This window comes from Saccostrea cucullata, unplaced genomic scaffold (genome assembly GCF_032062105.1).
Source record: "Saccostrea cucullata isolate Sc308-1 unplaced genomic scaffold, CSIRO_AGI_Scuc_v1 ctg658, whole genome shotgun sequence".
In the NCBI taxonomy this organism is placed as follows: Eukaryota; Metazoa; Mollusca; class Bivalvia; order Ostreida; family Ostreidae; genus Saccostrea; species Saccostrea cuccullata.
In genome coordinates, this window is record NW_026933693.1 from 551,907 (window position 1) to 577,500 (window position 25,594).

General features: G+C 33.3%; 1 protein-coding gene and 1 long non-coding RNA gene across 3 annotated transcripts in view; one reads left to right on the plus strand and one right to left on the minus strand.

The window, feature by feature from the left end:
* Positions 1-17,407: 17,407 nt before the first annotated feature.
* LOC134238981 (two pore channel protein 2-like) overlaps positions 17,408-25,594 on the minus strand; it is a 12,717-nt gene continuing 4,530 nt past the window's right edge. For both annotated transcript variants that reach the window (XM_062721131.1, XM_062721130.1), the window contains exons 5-9: positions 22,254-22,336; positions 21,978-22,059; positions 21,682-21,782; positions 19,870-21,498; positions 17,408-18,963 (exon numbers count right to left, since the gene is read on the minus strand). In XM_062721131.1, the coding sequence (XP_062577115.1) occupies positions 21,399-21,498; positions 21,682-21,782; positions 21,978-22,059; positions 22,254-22,336 (366 nt within the window). In that variant the 3' untranslated portion in view covers positions 17,408-18,963; positions 19,870-21,398. The remainder of the gene's footprint in view (positions 18,964-19,869; positions 21,499-21,681; positions 21,783-21,977; positions 22,060-22,253; positions 22,337-25,594) is intronic.
* Positions 24,550-25,559, plus strand: LOC134238995 (uncharacterized). Its single transcript, XR_009986131.1, has 2 exons — positions 24,550-24,716; positions 25,251-25,559. It is a non-coding gene; the product is annotated as an uncharacterized LOC134238995 (long non-coding RNA).

Sequence of the window (25,594 nt, forward strand, 5' to 3'; positions counted from 1 at the left end):
TCTGTCGAGCAATTCTCCCTACTGCAGAATCCAAAAACTTCACCCACACTATACTTGGCCTTGATACACCAGGTAATCTGTTTTCAACAAGAAATACAGTACATGATGAACCATTTGTCAAGCCATCAGTAACATCAATATTAACTGTAATGTCATAAATCATTCCAATGGCTAGAGTTAGTCTTGTCATGAGATTTGCAGTTTTGCTTACATCATCTTGATTTTGCAATGATCTGAGAAGTCGGTCTTTCACAGACTTACTGTGGTCTTGGAGGACACTGTCAACAGCTTTCACAATGACTTTTTCACCAGGAAGCTGCTCTATAAGTTTATTGTTATAATCATCTACTTTCGCATTCATTGTGAAAAGATGGGGAGCATTTTGTGGATAATTAGGACTGTTTTCAGCAATGATGCACTTGTGAATTATGTCTAAGTCCTCAGAAGTCATCTCATTGTGACGGAGACGGTTCAAAAGGTGTGCAAATTCTAAATCATCCTTTTGTCGCATTACTTCATCTAACTCAAATAAGGTGAAGTTTTCTTTCCAAAGATTACATGCAAGTGCTTGGGCATTTTGTTTTAAATCCTGAAAAATCCATCCATCCATGATTGGTTTAAGTTGAAAGAAATCTCCAACAGCAATAATACTAATGTCTCCAAAGGGCTTCTTCAAACCAGTAAGAAGCTGAAGCCTATTGTTGATAAATTCCAACTTTGCATTGCCAACCATTGAAATTTCATCTATGATGACAACTGACAAATTTCTGTATTTAGTTCTAAATGTGTTCAGTTCATCACAATGCATGTTTTGCTGCCTTTGGTTAATTTTCTGATGAAATGCAGAAGCAATTGTTTGACCACCAATGTTAAATGCAGCTTTACCAGTGTATGCACAAAGAAGAATTCGTATATCGTCTGGATTTTCTCCCTCCTTAGCACATAAATACCTATGTAAAGCTTGATAAAGTGCTCTGATTAACACTGACTTCCCAACGCCTGCACCACCTGAGAGATATGCATGAATAGGTTCTTGTTTACATTTGATCCATTGCAAAACATGATTGAAGAATTCCCGTTGCTTCAAATTCAGACTGGCTACAAGCTTTAAATACTCATCATCAGGTAATCTAACAGAACTCTGCTCACTCAGTTGTCTTGTTGATGGAATTCCAACATCATTTCCTACATCATACTCTCTCTGTTCGATTGGCCTTTCAGGATTAAAGTGAACAAATTTTTCAGAGTCAACATTTCCTTCAAATTCATCTTCTGCCTCAGTTTGTTGAGCACCAGGAGCTAATTCATCATATGCTTCTGTCAAATCATCTTGCACCATCTGTTCTGCCTGCTCAAGCGCATCAGCATTGTGTTCATACTGTTTGATTTTCTGTGCTAAGAAAAATTTCTTCTGGTTAAATGACTGCTCAAAGCTCTGCTGTCCACACAGAAGATCAAAACTTTCATTTCGCCATGGAGTGAACAGCATTAGTTTTTCTCTATAGTAATTTTCTGGGTCTGTCTTTAAACTATAGCGCACATATCTTAAAACTCTTGGCGTTTTTCTGCGCTTTATTTTGATTCCATTTTTCAACACAACTAATGTGCTGTCATCTTTAAATTCATTTTCAATATCAGATCCACTGTCTTCATCTTCTGACTGGTGTGTCTCATCATCATTTGTTTCCATTTCAGAAAACTCAGTTATATTTTCTTTTGGGAAAACTATATCTAACTGTGACACATAGTCAGCAAAACACCAGTTCTCAAGTTGTTTTAGACGTTTTGCATATCTTTTGACAATGTTACTGCATTCTATGTCTGTGGAGTTGGCATTCAACTTTTCCAGTTCTGAATCAGGTTTGACAAGTATTACACGGTCATCAACTGGAGATGTGTTTATAAACATTACATCTCTTGATGCTTTTGTAAGTGGCATTTGCAAAACCAGATATGCTGCTTCTTGTGCTCCAACTTCAACACTGTTGAGAAATTGATTTCCAATGTGTCTAACTTGTCTCTTTATGTCAAGATTGCCCTCTCTTGCTTCTTTTGCAGCTCTATTCAGAAGATCACTCATACCCCTTTGGGATTTACTTAAGTATGAGACAATGTACATTGCACAAGCATATGGGTCCAATACATACTGAATGTCAATATTAGCTGCCCATGCATGAAGAAGAGTACTGTTGTAAGCATTCACTCTAAGATCGCAGGGTTTACGCTTCAGAAATACTTTGGGTCCTCTCAAGGAACTTCTGATGCATTTGATATAATCATCTTCAGATAGCTGTACTACATCCTGCAAGAACTCTTGAAAACTGAAGCTTACATCACATCCATTTTTAAATTCATTCATTTTGTCCTGCATAGCTTTATACATCTTCTTGTATTTCTCAACTTCACTGTCCAAAGGTTCTAATATCATTGTAGTTAGCAGTGGTGGAAGTGGAAATCCAAATCTACAAACAGCCTTTCCTCTTTTTTTGCATGTTTGAGAGTGTTTATGCACCTGTAATTCTAGCATCTTGTCTTCTGTATTTCTTTCACATTTTAAGTAGCTGTCAACAAATGCAACAATTTCTTTGTTATCATTTTCTAAGTACTTTGGAGCATTATCAATCCAAACAATCATGTGAACATGTGGTGATCCCCTTTGTTGAAATTCAACCCTATAGAAGAAGTCCTGTACCTTTCCAATAGGATGATGATCACTCTTGATCACAGTATTCAAAAAAGTTCTAAAACGATGATCAAAGTACCTTGTACATGTAATTGGATCTTTTTGAACTAACTTTGATTTTTCAGTCCACGTCATGCTCTCAATTTCTGAATCTGTGTACTGTCTGTCATCATTTAAGACTCCTAGTGCCCTTATCAGGTCATTCCATCTTGTATCTGCAGCAGAAAAGGACATAAACCAAGTTGGTAGACCAAGCTGTCGAATCATTGCAAAAACATCTTTCTTCCTTGTTTCAAGATATGGAGGAGAATTTCTCAATTGTTTGAATACATAAAATCCCTCATTGTGTCTAACAATGTTGTTAATTTGATCAGGATTTCTTATTTCATTTGCAGTAAAGGTTTTTCCCTTTGTTTTGCACTTTCTAAGAGCTAAATTGCATTTGTCTGTTACCTGTTTCAGTTGAATTTTTTTCAATTTGAAAAACAAGTTCGGTACCGACTGTGCAGCACGTCTATCAACACTTCTTAATTCCCACTTGGCAATATCAGCATATGAAACAGGTACTTGACGCTGATTGTTTTCTACTCTTCCTTTACCACAAAATATTGTTGGAAATGACAAATACTCGGCCATTTGATCTTGATACAAACTAAGTGGACGTTGTCCCTCTCCTGGAGCAAATGTGAAGATCTGATTCATATCATATGAGTCACTGTCTAGTAGTGTATCACAATTTCCATCTTTACCACTACCATCAACTTCACAGAATTCGTCCAAGTCTGATTCTTCTGATTCATCCCGCATTGCTGAACCTTGATTGGTGTGGCCCTCTATAAACTCTCTCATTACTTCACTTGCTGAATTAGTAACTTCATGGAACCAGTTGTCATCTATATTTATGTTTGAATTCTGATAATAGTCACTGTTTTTCATTAGCCAGTGTAAAGCAATCAGAACCTTTGTAGGTCGGATATTTTCATGACAATAAGAGTGCTGAAAAGATAGTTTTCTTTTTAACTTCACAGGTATTGTGATATTTTCATCAAGTCTCCTAGGAAGACTATTGATTGTTGGCTGTATGTCAACTGGCACATTCACAACATTTCCTTTTACAGAATACTGCCCTCCTCTTGGCAATTCTCTTATCTGCATGAAAGGAATTCTTAAGGATACAAGTCTTTCTTCCAATGGTAGCAAATTTAGTTCACTTGGTTTTTGTACCCATGTCATTCCGTTTGCAGAAGAGAGTTTTGGAGTTCGGCTTTCTTTCAAGCTTGAATTGCAGGTGTTGCATATCCATTCTTGCCCATTTACAGACTTTGTATTAGTAAGATACTTTCTTTTGATTTCAGCATCCAACAAAACATTATCGACATTTGAAACACTTTCATGAAACCATGTCTGTTGGCAACATGTGCATACAAACACAGGACCGAATCTTACATTGTTGTGAAAATTGTCAACACACTCCACTGCATCAACTCCAAATTTACTTTTTCTGTATCTTTGTTTTTCAGTTTCAATATAATCCAAATTCTCCCGTGAGTGTGCTTTTGACTGTTTTGCAGCAATTTTTTCTGATGTTCTGTATTCTTCATTTTTTCTTTTTTCTTTCATCTTCAATCTCTCTTTTTCTAACTGGTTTGGATTTTGTCTCATTTCCTTTTTCTTCATTAAATCTCTTATTTGCTCATCATGCCTGTACCTTTCTTCTTGCCTTTTAATTCTCTTACTGTCCCTTTCCTTGTCTTTAAACTCTGGATCCTGTCTCTTGTTTCTCATAGTGTCTCTTTCCTTGTCATTAAACTCTGGATCTTGTCTCTTGTTTCTCTTGCTGTCCCTTTCTTTTCCTTTATACTCTGAATCTTGTCTCTTGTTTCTCATACTATCCCTTTCTTTTTCTTTGTACTCCATATCTTGTCTCTTGTTTCTCATACTTTCTCTTTCCTTATCTTTAAACTCTGGATCTTGTCTCTTGTTTCTCTTGCTGTCCTTTTCTTTTTCTTTATACTCTAAATTTTGTCGCTTGTTTCTCATACTGTCTCTTTCCTTATCTTTAAACTCTGGATCTTGTCTCTTGTTTCTCTTGCTGTCCCTTTCTTTTCCTTTATACTCTGAATCTTGTCTCTTGTTTCTCATACTCTCCCTTTCTTTTTCTTTGTACTTTGTATCTTGTCTCTTGTTTCTCATACTGTCTCTTTCTTTGTCTTTAATCTCTGGATCTTGTCTCTTGTTTCTCTTGCTTTCCCTTTCTTTTCCTTGATACTCTGAATCTTGTCGCTTGTTTCTCATACTTTCTCTTTCCTTGTCTTTAAACTCTGGATGTTGTCTCTTGTTTCTCTTACTGTCCCTCTCTTTTCCTTTAAACTCTGGATCTTGTCTCTTGTTTCTCTTGCTGTCCCTTTCTTTTGCTTTAAACTCTGGATCATCTCTCTTGTTTCTCTTACTGTCTCTTTCTTTTCCTCTATACTCTGAATCTTGTCTTTTGTTTCTCTTAACGTCCCTTTCCTTGTCTTTAAACCCTGGATCTTGCCTCTTGTTCCTCATATATTCTCTCATGTACTCTTTTTTGTCTTTCTTTATCTCTGCTGTTTTTAAGTGACCAGTATTACTACCAACAGATTGTTTGTTTGTGAAAGCAGTTGTTGATGACTGATCTAATCTACAATATTGATGTACACTTTGATTATTGCTAGGGAAGCTATGAATTAGTGTATGAAAGGCAACAGGCATCACTTCAAATTCAGTTGCAAATTCAATGTGCATACTTTCATACATTGCATACAGAAACCCTAACAAATCATCTAAGCAGCAACTGTGTCTCATCAGAGACTTTCCATCACAATCAGACAAACCATTTTCCCCATGAGAATGCGAGTCAAAAAAATAAAAATCATTGTCTGAAGCTTTGTACAGTGCTGAACATATCGAGCCAATCATTATTAATACATACCTAGATAAACCCAGTGCTTGTTGCAGACATTCATGTAGAGTTTGAATTTGATTTCTCATATCATCTGTAACTAATAAGCCAAACAATGTTTCAAACCTATCAACCAAGTGGTAATTTTCACCAGCATCAATATGACTTGGTAGTTCATCAAACATCAGTAATCTACTTTTCAGTTTTCCAGCACTTTGAAGATTCTTCACAACTGTGTTGTACAAATTATCTCCCTTGATTAGAGTCTGATCTAAAAAGGAACTACTGAATGAAAAATTTTCATAAGAATTAGACAACATCATAAGTGAATTGCATGTGCACTGATTACCTCTTAAAAATGATGAAAACCTCATACTTCCCTGATGGAAGGACCCAAACACCAGATTATCTGAATTCTTATGCATACAACTACCTTGTAGTGCAAGTGTTGTTTCATTTGGAATATTGTTCATTGTAAATTGAGTAATATTCTGAGTTGTAATCTGAGAGAAATTCTGAGTAAGCAACTGAGATGAATTCTGAGTAATAATCTGAGATAAATTCTGATTCAAAGTGGTCTCAGGGAGAGCCGCAGAGACCACTGTCACAGGGGTGGTAGAGATCACCCCTGCCGGTACAGATGTCATAGGTGTTAGGACGTGGCCTACACCCAGAGGCACAGATGGTTGGACGTGGCCAACATCTGAGGGGTACTTGTCACCCACATCTGCCTTACAAGATTTCGTCTTCTTCACAGCAGCTTTCTTCCAAGTCTTCTTCCTTGGCATTCTGTGATCTACAAAAAATACAAGTATGTTATAATCTATACTATAAAAGCTAGCTGCAGAACTGTAGCTCTCTGAAAAAATATATTGACAGACTGGAGAGCTACAGTGCCACCCATTGAAAAAACTGTATATTTATTGAGCACAAAAAAGTGTGCTGTTTCTCGATTAATTTCTCGTCATCAGTAAATATTATTAACCATGTGTTTCTTATATATTTTTTCACTTTTTCCACTACGAAACATTTATTTGAACTGCTACTTTGGTTTGCAAGATAATTTGGTCCAACACGCTTTGTGCAGATGTTAGCTAAGAGAGTACTTGACGGAAGAGCAAGAATTTTTTTAAATCTACCTTTTTTATGACTGAGGTAAGAATTTGGAAGAATTAATCCAGAACTAAGTGTAACTTTTTGTGCACAATAAATATAGTTTTTACAATGGGTTGCACTGTAGCTCTCCCTTCTGTCAATATGTATATTTTTTTGGAGAGCTACAGTTTTGCAGCTCTAGAAAAGATTGATTAGAGTAGCCTATACTTGAAACATACACACATTCAAATTAATTACACTGCCATCACTGACACTTTCAAAACTAGAACTGTCCAAACAGGACAAAATAACCCCCCTGGGTTTTTCAGTGGTGCTAAATCATGAATATTATATGGATCTTAGAGAAGAGAGAAATGCTAAAACATTTTAAGTGCAAATGTAATTGTTCATTATATATTTTGTAAATGAAACAAAGGTGCAGCCTATTAAAAAGAAATACTAAGACTAAATATACAGACCAGACACGAATTATGAAATTTTTCTGTCAGTGACCTTGAACTTTCATAAATGACCTTGGTTCAAAGTCATGATACAACCTCAGGTCATAAGCATTGTTTGTGTGAAGTAATAGATGAAGTAATAGATTCAAGTTTTTCCATAATAAAGATATATACCAAAAATGAATTATACAATTTTTCTGTCAGTGACCTTGAACTTGCACAGATGACCTTGGGTCAAGAAACACCTTTAGGTCATAGGCAATCTTTGTGTGAAATGGGAACCTATCAGGTTTATCCATAAGAAAGATATGGACCAGACACGAATTATGAAATTTTTCTTCTTCCTGTGACCTTGAACTTCCCCAAATGACCTTGGGTCAAAGTCATGACACACTCTCAGGTCATGGGCAATCTTTTTGTGGAGTAGTACATTCTGATGTTCTTCCATGAGAAAGATATGGACTGGACAGGTTTTCACAGACAGACGGAAAGCTCGACATACAACAGACGGATGGACAGCTAGACAAGCTGATTCCTACATACCGCCTAAACTATGTTTGCCAACATTTGAAAGATCTCTCCCTACTCAACGGCCCTGAGTGTCAAGTACAGGACAAAATTTGCAGCTCTCCACCAGCAAGTGGTGGCATCTTCATACGAGTGAAAAAATTCTCAAGAGGGACGTTAAACATACAATCATTTAAAGAGGGATGCAAGTTACACGTACTGGTAATTGGTAAACCACTTTCACATAAAACTTACCTTTAAGATGTGTTACACATTTCCAGAGACTATATGCACCATATAAATGTATCCAACATTTACTGGTAAACAATTTTGGTGTATTCATCCAAATTACAACCATGTATCTAACTATTGTGATATTTCATAAAATTTGACAGATTTTTTTTCTGCTTTCAATTTTCAAGAAAAAAAAAAGCTCTACTGTTTTGAACTTATAAGAAAGACACTTGGATTTGATAAAAGTTACTGCTTCTTGAAAGTGCATCATAACTGAAAATCAAAAGCCATGACAAAGATTATCGTATTTCATAATCTCGCACCACAAAAGTCTTGTCACGAGTAATGCACAATGACATGTGAAAACAAGATGTGTTTGTGAAACACTATGCGCCCAGTGTCAACAAAGTTCAAAAAAGCTATTTTTAGCATATAGGTCACAGTCAAGTTCACAAGGTCATTGACCTTGGTGTCACTTGAAAGTGCTTAATTAGTGGAGTATGCATACTAAATATGAAGTCCCTATCTCCTATGGATCAAAAGTTATGGCCAAAAGTGGAAAAAGCTATTTTTAACATATAGGTCACAGTCAAGGTCACAAAGTCATTGACCTTGGTGTTGTTTGAAAGAACTTTATTAGTGGAGTATGCATACTAAATATGAAGTCCCTATCTCTTATGGTTCAAAAGATATGACAAATAGTGGAAAAAGCTATTTTTAGCATATAGGTCACTGTCAAGGTCAAAAGGTCATTGACCTTGATGTCATTTGAAAGAACTTTATTAGTGGAGTGTGCATACTAAATATGAAGTCTCTATCTCTTATAGTTCAAAAGTTTTAGCGAAGGTTAAAGTTGACAACAGACAGACAGACAAAACAAAAACAATATACGCCCCGGATCTATCGATCCGGGCACATAAAAATAAATGAGTACAAATATTGTCAAATAACAAGAAATTGACATTGGATTTATACAAAAATGAATCCCACCATATGGTAAGCCTCAACAAAGAGCCTGCTATAATTTCAAGCATTATGACGAGTGGTGCTGAGAAACCTGTGAAAAAAAATTGCTGTTCGAGGCATGATCAGATAATTAGGAAGTTGAAATCAGATTTGAATGAATAATGAATGAAACTAAGATGAGCCTAATGAAAAAAATTAAAATCAATATTAAACATATGCATTGAACACAAATTTTGTACTTATTCTTTCAACCGCCTTTAACTTGCCCATATGACCTTGGGTCAAGGTCATGACCACCCTTAGGCCATAAGCAATCATTTTGTAAAAAATGGAACTCGCCAAACTTATCCATAAGACATTGACTTGACCCGGATGAATGTTTTATTTCAGTGACCTTGCCTGAATAAATAAAGTTCTCGCGAGTAAAAAGTGATTTACAGTAGTTAATTGTATTATTTAACTAATATGTAAAACACGCAAATATCCTATGAACAAGTTACTGAAACATAACAAATGGGGAAAAATGCCAGTGTTTTAAAAGTCGAAATACTAAATTTAACATATTCATTCAAGAATGTATTATTTGATAATTATGTATTCATAATTTTTTTTTAATAAAGGGGACCAGTGAAATTTTTAGTGGGCCACATTGTCAAGAAACCCTAGGGTGATCTCATCTTCACTTATCACCCGTGGGCACACTAGCTGAAATATTGCGGCTGTAAAATATGCTAACTTTTTGTTTATAATTAACAAATAAGAAAGCTGGAACTCCACAATTTTGAAAAATATGATTTTTAGTTTGCTCTTTATAGTGTGAAATACTTTGACGCTTGTTATTAAATTATAACATCTGAAATTTGATTTAGAACAATTCAAGTCAATTGCACATATCACTGACATTATTACCATTCAGATATTTCATAGGAGTACCTCTTTCTATCAACTGCAAAATGTGCCAGTGAGTGGATTTATTGGCTGTTTTTACTACAGAATGAGTTTTTTGCATTGCCAAACATACATACATCACATGAACTGTAATTTGTTGTTTGCCATAGCAACTCTTTAAGTAGCCAATCAAATGGCCCATGCATATTTAATTACATATGAATTTTCAGCAAGTTTACCCACAGATGATATAAAAAGACAAGATCACCCGTGGGTTTCCAAAGATGGGCGGGCCAGTAAATTTCAAAAGTTCACTGGTCTGACTGGAAAGTAAGTTTGAGAAGTTTTCATGAAGACTATGCAATATAAATTCAACAATTATAGGTCCCATTTGGGTTCAGCAAAGAAACATATGAAGAATTTGTTAATGCTAAGAAAACCATTAATTCATTATTTAATACTTGAACACTGTCAAGAATGATCACCTGTTCAAGGTAAACAATGGAGGAAACTGAATGGAAACTAAATTTTGGTTTGAATTTTTAAGAAAAAGAGAAACATAGATAACAAATTCTCACTACCATCTTATAAAATAGAAATATTTGTTTATATTACTAACTTTTCGACATAGGTACTTTAGGTAGTATACAACAGTGTACAAGTATAATAAAAAACATTTTTTTTTAAAAAGGGGCCATTTTGTTGAACTTCAATTTTTGTACTTGATTTAGACTCTGGATGATGTAAAACAAATAAAACAATAATTAACAACATGTATATCAAAATAATCTTTTTATTCTTCTGGTATTTTCCTTTTATTTACAATTTACTATATTTTTTATTTTATCCAACTTCCAGGAAACTGTGGTAATATTCCTCTCCACGATGGACACAATTGTAACGTTTTTCCACTAAGTATATTAAATAAATAGATATTTTCTATCATCTTTTTAACATAGTAAAATGTAGCAGTGATTTGTTCCTCTCCGCGTGACTTTTCTCCGAGAGACTTATAAACTGCGCAGTATTATGCTGCGCCGAAACACTGCAATAATGCTGTAAGACTAAACATACAAAATGTTGTACGCCTAATTATTCAGATAAATTCTACACTTTTCAAACCTTACATAATGAAACCAACAATCAGCAATGATCAATTTCGCGTACTTTCTTCAACTCAACAACTGTTGACGACTTCACATCCAAAATGGCGGTGAACCTCGCTTTCAGATATTGGTACACCGCGCCCGATCGAAAAAAAAAATAAACTCGCTCCTCTGTTGATTTTATTCCTGACGTACACAAACTATACAAGAATTGATTCTGAATTTAGTTATACAGAATCACTTACTACCTGAAGATACTTCCGTATAATTATAAACAATAATCGCTTTGCTGATAATATTGTGAACCTTTTTTTATTAAAGATTTTTCCTATGTATTTCTTATTCAACTTTGATCCCCCATTGCGACCCCAATCTACCCCTGGGAGTCATGATTTGAACAAATTTGAATCTACACAACCTGAGGATGCTGCCACATGAGTTTCATGCTTCCTGGCCCAGTGGTTCTTGAGAAGAAGATTTTTAAAAGATGACATTAATTTTTCACTAATTCATATTTATCTCCCCTTGGGAGAGGGCGTGGCCCTTCATTTGAACAAACTTGAACTCCCTTCACCTAAGGATACTTTGTAGCAAGTTTGGTTGAAATTGACCCAGTGGTTCTTGAGGAGAAGATGAAAATGTGAAAAGTTTACGACGACGACGACAACGACAACAACGACAACGACAACAACGACAACGACAGACAACGGACAAATTTTGATCAGAATAGCTCACTTGAGCCTTCGGCTCAGGTGAGCTAAAAATCATACATGTGGAGACAGCTGTATCGCTATCTGGGTTTCCTCAAACTTCCAGATGTACCTCTTAATGGCGTCACTATCAAGGAAATCGGTGTAAGCCGGAAACTCTGAATATAAAACAAAATATCCAATACAGACAAACATAATTTTAAATGTCTTTATTATGAAGTCAAAATAACATAGTATTCACATAACAACATTATTTTATCATAAGTAAAAGACCACTTAAAAGGACGTATATTCAGGATTGTTAATACCAATTAAATTTTAAGGCGTGTAAAATAAGAATCTCAAATACGATTCGAACTCTAGCCGAAGCTCGCGTTAAGACGAAATGTTTAAAGCTTTTTCCACTGACCCTTACCTTATACCTGACGTTACTTATTTTTCTTTTAATAAAAATAAATATACCCTTACCTTATAATAAGGTAAGGGTATATTTTTTTATTAAAAGAAAAATAAGCAACGTCAGGTGCCTGTGGCCACAGAGTCTTATCATTAGAGTATTTCAGTCACAGGCACTTGTTTCATATACTAGTATTTTTACAATCTCGTGGTAAAAATAAGTAGGGATGTCTTGTATTCAAAACAAGTGCCTATATAATTTCTATATTCTACGAGAGACGTTCAATGAATAATTTCATCGGGGCTCGGAAAGAAACAAAAAACCGCTTTTCCATGATTTAGTCTTAATGATTACACTAAAATATTCTCTTTTAATTAAAACACGTCCGTAACATTTTTATTCAATTTCTAATTGTTTTTAAAACACATTTTTTTTGTGTATGACCCTTCCTATACAGGAATATGGCAGATCCTATGATTTCCTGTACTTGTTTTTTTTCTTTCTGAAAGGTGTTTTTCCAAGTTTGGGAAATGAAACAAGTCAAACGTTGAAAGCGCTGGCCAATATTGTTGGTGTGACAAAACATTAACCTTTTTTATCCCCAGAACTCCTTTATTCTTCATGGCTTGCGAGTTTGGACACTGTCATGAAGAAATTTAATGTAGTCTCCTTCCTCTCATAAACCTTTCACTTTTTTGCAAACATTTGCTTTCTAGACTCTTCCAGAAATTGAAATTAGTTCCCCAATAAGAATCTGAACAACAAGACCACAAATATTTAAGCAAATAGCATATAAAACTGTTTTGTGCTCTTGCAATTTGCTGTTTTGTCAAGTGTATCTCATTGTAAATTTGTTTTGAAGGTTTAAAGCAAAATGGATTCAAGTTTCATGATCTGTTTGAATTTCAGACAAACATGGTTAAGTACATTTTTAAATTTTTTTTTTGAATAATTGCTTAGATATTCTACACGCTGTCGTTTTCACTCATTTTTAAAAATATTGGGTTACCTTTGAGTATTAAACTTTTTTTTACAATCAAATCTTTTTTTAAAACAGTGTGAACTACCCCCGAAATGATGTCTATCAAATTTGCTATGTGTCTTAAAGTCAATCAAATATACTCAGTGACAATTTGTTGAATTTTCGCAAATATACATTGGTTGATGTATGAACTTGTCGCCAAGTACGGTACCCATTATTGATGTCCATTATATCAGATTTGTTCATTGAAATCCACCTGCTCATGTGTATAAAACAGGCACTGGTTACTGTAAAATTAACATATTTCAGTTAATATACGTAACATTGGGATTCTTAATAAGTTGTACAGCAACTTTAATGAAGCGTTTAATTTAACTCTACTTTACTGATTCTTGACTATTCATTTTAAATGCAGTGTCTCGAGTAGCCCTTGTTTTCCAGCTTCTGATAATGGAATTATGTGATGAAAAGTCACAAAAAATGTTATCAACTCAAAAAAGATTCAATTATCAGAGAAAGTCAAGCTGATGACATTATTTATTGAACGTCCCTCGTATTATAACTACACTGTAAGTGTATAGAATGGATCAGAGAATAGATCCATTCATATTCCAGATGCAGCGATACTGACAACATATTTCTTTTAGATACAAGTTTTCCATGGACTCTGAAAATTGAAATAAATAGCCCCAGAGAGGAATTCTCTTGACCTGAATGCCACCGGGCCTCAATTTGTGTAAATGTTCTTAAAAATTTTCATTTCGATATCGAAACGAATGAAAATCATTTTTTATCCTCACAGAATTTTATTTCATGATAAATTTTATCAAACTTTCTTAATAATTAGCAAATTATGCATTCCACTTTTAAAGTTTGATTGATTCCTCCTTGGCACCTGATCCCACTTCTGATGGTTTGGGGGTCCGTGTTCAAGTTGCCCTGCTCCTATTTTGTATCGTTTTATGGACTTTTGATGTTGAATACTGTTCGTTATCTACACATGTTTCATTTTATGTCAAACATGGCCAAATGGGTAACTTTTAACATGAATTTAAAAAAGACAAAAATATTGAAGCATCTTCATTAATAATTATATAATTATATATGTACAGGATACATCAAGAGAAGCAAAATTATTAATAAACATTTAAAGTAATAAATATTTTATTTTGAATCTTATTGAATTACCGTATACTGGGTCCTGAAGTACCTGACACACATTTTCCGACAAAACGGTCGCATCTTCGTTCCATTGAATTGATTGTAGTTCTGGGAATGGACCCGGGATCCGCGCCTGGTCATGTTGTACAATAACAATCTTCTTCCCGAGGTCCAAAGCTTGGGCCAATTCGTACAGGTGAATTTGTTGTTTAACGAACTCAGATGTTACTACTGCGATGAAAAATCTACTTTCAAGGATTTGACATCTCAAAGTCTGGTAATGAAGAACTTGTAAACCCGTGTTACTTGAAATTAAGACGTCATAGGGTCCATTCTTCAAACGATCCTTAATTCCATTAGCGAAATTAATGTCCTTATTGGTACAAGATATATAGCAACATCCGTCCATATTATATACAAAAGTGTGAAAACATTTATCAATGACCTATTTAAAAATATATATATAAACTTTCTACCATCACCAACATGTCCAATGCGTTGTTAATATTTTTATTCATTGAGTTCACTCGACTCATCTATCGATTGTTACCGGAAACGCTTTTAAGTATTATTAAATAAATTCACAAGTACACTCCTTCACAGTTTAAAAATAAATCCCTCGTTTTCATTGCGGTTTTTAAAAGCACGTGATTTCAAAATGCAAACAATGTGGGCGTTTAAATGTGTGCCCCATTAACCTTGATCATACAAAGCATTGAATATCACAACAGATAATATTCAGTAGTTCAATATAGTTTATCACATATCATAGATATACACATATAGTAAAGGTCCTAGACTTACACTTCTCCCGTTCAGAATCTGATAAATTTTGGGATAAATACATCTTTGTATCTTTAAAATTACAAACCTGCTCAAATTATGTAATTATAGAAATAACTTTTCCTTGAAAAAGAATTTACTTTCAGTCAATATGATTCAACAAAAAAAATTATCAATTTTGAGGTCGAAAGGTAAAAGACCAAAGTCAAAAATTGAAATATTGCATACTATTAAGGTAAAAATCTTTATTTTTTTCTTTCTTTCTCTGTCTGTATTTTTCAGAAGTTCCAAACTTTTCTTTCTTTTTTAGCTCACCTGAGCCAAAGGCTCAAGTGAGCTTTTCTGATCAAAATTTGTCCGTTGTCTGTCTTTGTACTTGTCGTCGTCGTCTTAAACTTTTTACATTTTCATCTTTTTCTCAAGAACCACTTTGCCAATTTCAACCAAACTTCCCAAAAAGTATCCTTGGGTAAAGGGGATTCAAGTTTGTTCAAATGAAGGGCCAGGCCCTTTTCCAAGGGGAGATAATTATGAAATAGAGAAAAATTAATGTCATTTTTAAAAAATCTTCTTCTCAAGAACCACTGGGCCAGGAAAGATGAAACTTAAGTGGAATCATCCTAAGGTAGTGTAGATTCAAGTTTGTTCAAATCATGACCCCCAGGGATAGGGTGGGGCCAAAATGGCCGATCAAATTTGGACATAGGAGTATATAGGAAATTTTTTTAAAAACTTCTTCTCAACCACTGGGCAAGGAAATATGAAACTCAGGTGGAAACATCCTCAGGTATTATAGATTCAAAATTCTTCAAATCATGACCCCCGGGGGTAGGGTGGGGCCACATTGACCGATCCGATCAAAGTTTTACATACAATGTAGGAATATATAGGAAAAATCTTTTAAAAATCTTCTTCTCAAGAACCACTTGGCCAGGAAAAATGAAACTCATTTGAAATTATCCTCAGGTAGTGTAAATTCAAGTTTGTTCAAATCATGACCCCTGGGGTAGGGTGGGGCCAAAATGGCCGATCAAAGTTTTACATAGGCATAGATAGGAAAAATCTTGTTCTCAAGAACCATTGAGACAGGAAAGATGAAACTCATTTTTATGGAATCATCCTCAGGTAGTGTAGATTCAATTTTGTTCAAATCATGACCCCCAGGGGTAGGGTGGGGCCAAAATGGCCGATCAAAGTTTTACATGGGAATATATAAGGAAAACTTTTGAAATCATACTCTCGAGTACTTCAAAGCCATGATTAGTGATCTTTATATGGAATCATCCTCAGGTAGTGTAAATTCTAGTTTTTTTTCAAATCATAACCCCCAGGGATAGGGTGGGGCCACAATGGGGATCCAAGTTTTACATTAAATATATTTACAAAATCTTCTTCTCATGAATAGCAAAGCCATGATTAGTGATACCAGTATTTATATGGAAGCATTCTTAGGTAGTGTAGAATTAAATTTGTTCATATCATAACCCCCAAGGGTAGGATGGGGCCACAATGGTGGATCAAAGTTATACATAGAAAAATGTAGGCAAAAATTCCAAGAACAGAAAAGCTATGCTTGTGTTGAAGATTTAAATTTGTTCAAATCATGGCTCTTTGGGGTAGGGAGGGAAACAATGGGTAATCAAATTCAAATTTTTATGAAGTAATATATATAGGAACAAATTGTTTGAAAAGAAATCTTTTTATCAAGAATAGCAAAGTCATATGCTGTATTGATATGATAGTATTAAAATTCAACCCCCCCCCCACCTCAGTAAACTTTCAGTTCTGATCTGTTATGTGCTTTTTCCTTTCCGATTTGCTCAGGTAAGCGATGTGGCCCCTGGGCCTCTTGTTTTTTTAAACAGGAGACACTGTAGTAGAGCCAGCGGAGCAGAGCGGCACTCAAGAATCACTTTACCTGGCGTCTGTCTGTCTGTCACATGCACCTTGTATCTCAAGAACTGTTAGAGATATGGATTTGATATTTTGCACATTTATTGCCTGGCACAATGGAATTTGTAAATTGCCACGGTTACCGACCTCGTGACACTTGAACTTGTCCTTTGACCAACTTTACTAGAAAGTTAAAAGTGCCAATATACAGCATATTTTTGGGATTTAAGGGGGTAATTCTATGCTATTTAGCATGTGCACTGATTGTCATAAAACATTATGAAAAAATAATTATCTATTTATAATGATTTCAACTTAATTATTCATTTGAGGGTTGGGAATCATATTTTTTTGATTGACAGACTCTATCACAGTCTTATAGTATGTGTAGATGTTTTTTGTGCATTTATGAACTATCATGCTTTTTCTTTTTTGCATGAAATACTGTATATGTACATGTATGCTAGTAGCATAAAAATAGCTGACCACTCTTAGATTTAGTTACATCTTCAAAGAAGATAAAAGCAGGCCACGCATGCGTCCCTGGAACACTCTAGTCTAAGACAGGAATAAATAGTTTTACTACAAAACAATATTTTCAACAAAGAAAACATCAAAGGTTGCAGCATTTAAAAGGCAAATGAAATTTGTAAGGTACATGTAATTCACTTGCTCAGATATTACGAATTTTCATTCCATTACTTTTCAAGTAACTTCTGTTTAATACTTTTTCCCCATATCTTATCTGTGATAAAAATTAATGAAACATATTGGCTAAGATAATATTTTTCTAGCAATGATACAATTTTGCATGTTAATACACTTTTTTCTTTGAAATTAAACATTCTCTTTGTATATATCAAGCATTATAAGATATTCTTTTTTGTTTGTAATAAGAAAACTTAAGTTTGGTACAACTTAACTGGATTGGATCAACTTTGCATATGCTTAATAGCATAACAGTTTACTTTTCTGTCCAACACAATCAACATAAAAGTGATTCTGAAAACTGAAAAGTCTCAAATCTCAGTTCTCACTACAAAAAAGGAAGATTTAGTGAACTACAATGTCGCTTTATCCATACATGTGTATATGAAATACATGTACTATAGAAACAATAATGCTTAGTCACAGATGTTTCAAGTACAGTTCAAAGAAGGTGTACGTGATATGGGGGTTCTCAGAAATAAACAATTTTTCAAACACGAATTTTTCTTGGATGTCATGTATGTGGAAAGAAAATATTTTTAAAGTCATTGTAATGTGATATTATGAAATCTATTTCTATATGTATTTATTCGTTTTTATTTATTTTTTTCATATCGTTTTGAGAAATATAGTCTTAAAATTTGATTAACTAAAAGTTCTATTGCGCATCTGGATTGAGTTGCCTGAGTAAAGTTTTATTCTTTGATTTCATTGGCTCTTTCATTTGAATGGTTATTTCCTATTTTATCGTCCAATAATACATTTTCATTATAAGTATAAATTTACCGCGCTTTACCTATGTATGTCAGAGCAGCATTTCGTTTTCAAGAAAGAAGTTAGTAAAATCCAGTGTCCATCATAGGCATCTTATGATCAATGCCTTTATTTCCTCAATAAATTATTAAACCAACATCTGCCTTACTGCTCAGTTACAGGAAGTATGGCAACCTGGCCAAAGAAATTTCCTTAGCAACTGACCAATTTTGTTTGTGATTTTCAACAATTTTGAAGGCTTTATACCAGATGTAAATAAAGTGATTTTTTTTTAAAAGAAATAAGAAGATTCATTTTTAACATGTTCTACCAATGTAACATAAAGAAACCACATGCTTAGATTTTTTTTTTTGCTAAGATGCAAAAATATACAAGTTTCCGATATTTTGATGATTCAGCAATTTTTCCTGAATTTTAGCAATATCAAATTCTTATAATCAGTTTCACCTTCTTAAAACATTTGATACATCTATTTCACATAAAAGCAAATGAAATCCTCTCTTAGAATTTGAAAAAAAAAATTGAGTAAATTTGAAAATTCCTATCCATTGCTTTTAAAAAATAATGGATAGCTAGATAAATTAAAACAAAGTGGTCTACTGTCATATGTGGACATTTGAAGCCGTCTGATGAGAATACGAGAAATTGTTGACCACTTTCCTTCAGTGATGTACATTTTTCACAGAATTCTTAAGGTAGGATTCTTCTCTGGTTTTTGACTGGATGAAACATTCAAAGTATATTTGCATATATGTCATATATTGAGGTGTAAGGAATTTAAAAGACCATATTTTTCTTTCCTCATCACAATTGTACAACTTTAAATAGAAATTGTAAACTGCGTTTGAAAACTAGCAGGGACTATATTTTTGGCAGAATGGTGGCGTATGAAAATATCTTCTTATCTACCTCTCAAAATTATAATAGAGCAATGAATTTAGTTATAATTTTTACACAATCGAAGAATTTTCAAATGTAAGTTAAATTAATAATGAGGGACTAAACTTTCAAAATATATCAAATAAATATGATTTTTCAAACAAACTAGAACTTTGTTAGCTTTTAAACGCTTCCTATCAAAGTGCAAATTTGAGCCAAAAAATCCATAAAAAGTATTTTTTCTCTCTTAGTAAACGATCAAAACTTTTTGTCTTTGTATCATTTTGTACATTTATAAGACTACTTTAAAATATGTGAAAATAAGAAAAAGTTAAATATAGGAAGCATATGAAAATAACTAATATATTCTAAAAAATTAAGAAAAACAGAAAATTCAGATTAGCCAATATCCAGTTAAGTTAAATCATTTATGTAAATTTGGTAATATCATGCTATAGACCCGATATAGTGATATGTTTTATGCAAAAAGAACAATCTTCAAACTTTGGAAATAGAAGTAGGTATTACATGATTGGCAACAGTATTTTTTTATTCTTAATGTCAAAGAAAAAGATAATGACCTTGACCTGACCTTGCCGCTAATATAAAACGGTCAAATTTAATTTCACTGATACTATCACTTACTGATATTGTCTTCTTGATTCTGTGAAAATTTCATTAATTTTTAAATATTAGAAATATGAGAAGAATCCTACCTTAATAATGGCACTTCTATACATAATACATATAATTCATGTAAAATCATAAAGGACAAGATGGCTGTACAATGAACATTAAATTATTATATAAGCTCAAAAGGTACATATTGTTCTATACACTCTTCATACTTTTACAATATCTTAAAATTGAAGTATGCTCAACTTAACTATAAAAATCAATTTAAAATGCACATCCATACATAAGAATTAGGCAAAACTTATAAAACACTGTGTTTGCACTGTTCATTTGAATCTCATTTTGTAAAAGTGAATTTAAAAAAAAAAAAAAAAAAAGTAATGTTGATCATACATTCTACAGATAACATAATTCACGATTTTATTACAAATATAATGTAGAATCATTTAAAATCGAGGAAGGTTGATGTTCTTGGGTAAGCATTTTTTGTTTTGTTTTGTGCATATGTAATTTTGTGGGAGCTTGTTTATTTGGTAGATTAAAAAAGTCAATACAGTGGACCTTCAGATATCCAGACATCAGATATCCGGATGTTTCAGTATCCTGATGATTTTTCATTTGAACGGAATTTTTAAACGTTATTTTGTCTTGTTTAACTGGTGATTCATGTATCCGGACCCTTCAGATATCTGGATAAATTGAATAGGAACCAAAGCGTCTGGATAAATGAGGCTTTACTGTACATTGACAAAATGTTTATTTGAGGGGGTAAGGTTACCCATGAAATCCACGAACATTAATCCCCCACAAAAACAATAATGATACCACAATAGCTTTCCTGTAGCCTTTAAGTAAAGGTATGTATATAAAAATTTTGGTGTAAAATGCCCTGATTTTTTTTTCATTTCATTTTTATGACAACCTTGTTTTTATATTGAAGAAATGATATGTTAACCTTTTTACTTGCCATTTGCAAGATATATTTTGTTCACATAGTTCAAAGATCTTATGGATATTTAGTCTTGCCTTTTCTTATCATACAATTTCTAATGTCCAAAGTATAAAAAAAAAATACATATGCATGATTTTTGGGTATATCTAACTTTCCATATATAAAGCCAAAAATGCATGTTATTTAAAAGGCCGTAATATACATGTATATATGTTAAAAAATAAAAAAACCATTGAGAATGATGAGATAATATATAGGATATACCATGTACAAGTTATACTGTGGATTCTTGTATATATTATAAAGAAGTCTTTAACAAAGAGCACAGAAATAAGACAGAGCCTCTGCCTTATCACTAAGTCAATGCCATGGCAGAATGCTGAAAATGAAGTTCTCTCTGAAAAAGTCTCAATCATAAGATTTCTCATATTGAAGACATTATGTCTCTGTTACAGAGTAATCTTCCTTTAATTTGCAGATTGATCTCCTTAAGAATTCTTAGAATAAAATTAATCTTCTATGGCCTGAGACATCCTCCTCGACAAGGGAAAAATGTGACCTCCTTTGAAAGATTGATGACAGATTGACCTCCCTTTGGTATGTCTTCAATACTGTGACATCATTTAAAAATATCCTGATGACAGAGTGATTTCCCTTTCATGTTCCGACACCCCACCCTAAGGTAGCCTCCTGTAGATAATGGTTGTTACTGATTTGTAACATTATCTCATCTTCTGTTGGTTCCTGAAGACTTTCTCTGCAACATTTAAAAAGTTTGGTGATTAAAAAATATTAGCACTTTAAAAAATAGGAATTTTATTTAAAGTTTGAAGTCGACAGGTTCATTAGTAACAATTAAAGAATCAAAGTGAAATTTCATTAAAACCCATCTTCAGAATGCTGAAAGAACTAAATTTTATGATTAGTGAAATCTACTCACCTGAACATATCATGTACAGACATAAAATGATGAGATTCCTCAAAGTCTGAATTTCCTCTGCTTCTTCTAGAGCCACTCTTGTCCCATTTCATTATGAAATTCTACAGTAGAGAAGAAAAATCAAATAAAAGACGCACACAAGAGAGAGCCTGCAATTGAAATTCAGATTATTTAAACAATCCCATGTAGTGAGTTCAACAAACATGAACATTGCATTTCAACAATTTCAAGAAAAGTCAGTAAATATACATTTTATCATGTTTACATCAAGGCATACATAAAAAAAGTATACCTACCTCAATGATAAGAGCAGTGAACAGTTGCATCACTATGACAACAGAAAACAACCACCAAACAATGAAATATAAATAGGACCACCTATAAATGAAAACAATTTTTAGAAATCATGATCATAATTTGTCCTAGAATCACTCTGAAAAAATCAAAATTGATACATGACAAAAAAATCCCACAATTATAAGCACATGCATTCATTCATGTGTACAGCAATCATTACATAAATGCTTACCAATAGGTGAAAGTAAAGGACACAACAATAATGAAATTCTTACTCTGTTTTGGCTTCAGCGTAAGCCTTTAGAAACACGCTCCAATTATTTACCACCATTATGTCCCATAGCACCACAAGGGAAGCCTGTAAAGCAGAATCACACTCAATTATCAACCACTTTCATGTCAAATAACACCACAAATTTACTTTAATTAAAAGCTTGTGAAGGTTCTAGATGAAGCCTATAGAGGAAATTGCCCAGTCAGCATTCATATATTGGCCCAACGTTGGTAGAGTAACGGTCTGTTGGTTCAAGGTTGGTGTTGGTATTACATGATTGGGCCAACATTGGGCCAATGTTAGACATTATGCTCTTGGTGGCAATATCAGCATATGTCAGTTATTCGTTGTTGGGCCAATGTTGGCCCAATGTATCTTAATCTCACATAAGATGTCGTGATAACATACATTGGTTTTACATTGTTGAGCCAACATTGGCCCAATGTATGTAATTTTCACAGAAATTACTACCTTAAACATTGGTTTTGTATCGTTGGACTTACGTTGGCCCAATATTGAATACTGAACATAATGAACATTATGCAGGTGTACAACGATTGGGCCAGCGTTGGCACAATGTTTCAAACTTAGCATAAAATGGTTGGTCTCGTGTAGATGGACCATTATTGGCCCAATGCAAATTTTTGTCAAAGATATACTGCAACAGCTGGGAGGATAATGTTACTAAAAGGTTTATCATTTATTAGTTATGAATCAGTATACAACTATACATTAAATATATCGTATAATATTAGTTTATAACATTAATTTTGTTATCTGGCTTTATCTTTGAGTGCTTTGCCTATACATTTTTAGTTGGACCAACTTTGGCCCACTATGTCAAATGTGTACTGCATAAAACATGTAAATATGTTTTTATGTGTTTATTTATTTATTGATTAAATGTTGTGGTACTAACGGTAAAAAAATTACATTTCCTTAACAGACACTAGTCAATCAGGTACATATCTCTATATTTTTATGCCAAGGTAGAAGGCTAACACAGCTGGTCCAACGTTGGCCCAACGTTTATATCAAGCAAGTGTTAAATACTATACCCAACGATTTTCTCTTTCTCTCCCTGTATCATGCACACAAATATATCATAATGTTGTGCAATTTTTGTATTAAATAAATCTTCATGGGTTTCATTGGATATCATTAACGTATTATATATCATACTGAGGGAAAATACATATGCATGTATATCTTGGCTATATGCACGAATTTATATTGTTGCAAATTAAAAAAAAATACTGTTTCCCTTGTGAAAGCCAAAAAGTAATACTGCATACAAACGTATCAATTTAAGAATTTTAAAAGAAATTCTTGGATGTGGGTCAAGAACATTGTAGAAGACACATTAAGTGTAAAGCAAATGTAGCATTGCAGCTGTACGTGCTATTCTGCTCTTTGAAAGATGTCACTCCCAGGAGGGCAATAAATTAAGTTTTTGAGTTAAATAGAGGTCAGCTTTCCTCGCGCGCAAGATGTAGAGAACAAAGACAAAGGACTGAATTTTGTTTGAGGATAGACGCAGTTAAAGCAAAATGTGTCATTGTGAGTATTTCTGATTTTTTTTTTTTTGTGCATGAGTATTTTAAAAGGAAATTTTCTATCAATGATAGTAAGATAGTGGAACAGATTTTGATCTACAATGTAGCATATTCGATCTGTACATGTATGCATATTCTTTTCATATTATATGTGATTTTTGGTTTAAATTTTTGTATGTGGGATAAATCTAAACCCTAGTCCTTTAAAATAGAAATGAGTAAAATATACACACTGTATATATAATAATTAACTCATTAAACAGTGTTAAAACGCTCCACGCTCCATTTTCGCACATGCATGGGGGAACTTGGGGAGGGGGCGATCCTTGTTGCATTTGATAGAGACACGTGCATATATGTATAATCTTTATAAGTGATATCATTATCATGTAAATCTATTTCCTTGTCTACAAACTTTGAATTATGGTGCTATAAATACTATAATATTAGTTCCCTTAGACCAGTATTCTGTACTTTCAATAAGGTCTCAGACAAAAAAGTCCTAAAAAATTGTGCAGCGATCTTGGGTCTTTCCGATACTAACCGGGAAAGTCCAAGAATGTGTGATTCCCAAATACATTTATAAATTCTTATTTCTGTGTCTGATACATTTTTAATTTTGTAAATAATTTTGTAAATAATCATATGACATTAAACCGACCCATTATAATCAGTACGAATATAAAAATACTTGAAGTATTTATTCAAGATCATTAAGCATTAAAATCACATGGTACTTTTTAGGTAAGAAAACTGAGAACGATTAGAGGTGACAATACGAAACAAAGTGTACGGAGAATTACGAGTTCCATGATAGACATCAGTGTTGCAAAGAAAATGAACTGGCTAGGGAGGGATGATAATTAAGAGAGCGTTTTCCTCTTTCTCATTGAAAGATGTGTTGCTGAGTGAGTATTTTTTTTTTACGTATCTTTAAAATATTATTTTATAAATACTCCCAAGATATACTGATCTTGGTTTGTTTGTTTGTATGTGTGTGGATCGACAACTTAGAAATTTCGTTAAACATGAAAAATATGTCTACATTGTGAAAGATCAGACATGTGTCAAGGGGTAATGCATCAAAGTCACATTTAATTTATTGAACTAAGATTACAATTTTTTTCATATTTTTGACATTATGTTTCATAAATATCTTGTCATCAAAATGATTGCTAGTAAAGTAAACCAAAAACACATTTGTATTATAATTTGAACTTTAGTTTATCTAAGTTTGTGTAATACAGTTTAGAATTATATTTTAATCCAACATAAATTGTGTAAATACTGAAACAATATTTTTCTATCTTACTACAGGCAGATCACTCTAGTGACATAAAATTACCTTACAAAATAGATATCTGTAGTGTGCAGTTTTAAGTTATAAAAAAAACAATTTTTTTTCACAAAACAAATAAAATCACAATATCTTATTTTGACAGTAACTGTGAGAAACAATGGATGTTGCAAAGATGCAAAAGACAAAGATATCGAAGATGCTGACAAGGACTGCATGGTTACGATACTCTTGTGATAGGGATGGGGATAGGAAGGAGAGGAAACAAAAAACGGCAGCAGAATAGCTAGGAGACCAACCGATGAATGGCTTGAAATGACTTTGAATTTTTTGGTATTTGGTGAATTATCATTATTACCCTTTGACTTTAATTTAGTTTTTAATTTTAATTTTTGATTTAGTGTTTTTAATTCATGTAAATGATTTAATTAGTAAACCGTATCAAATTATCTTATTCTTGTTATTTCTCCCACTTATTGGAAATTAAAA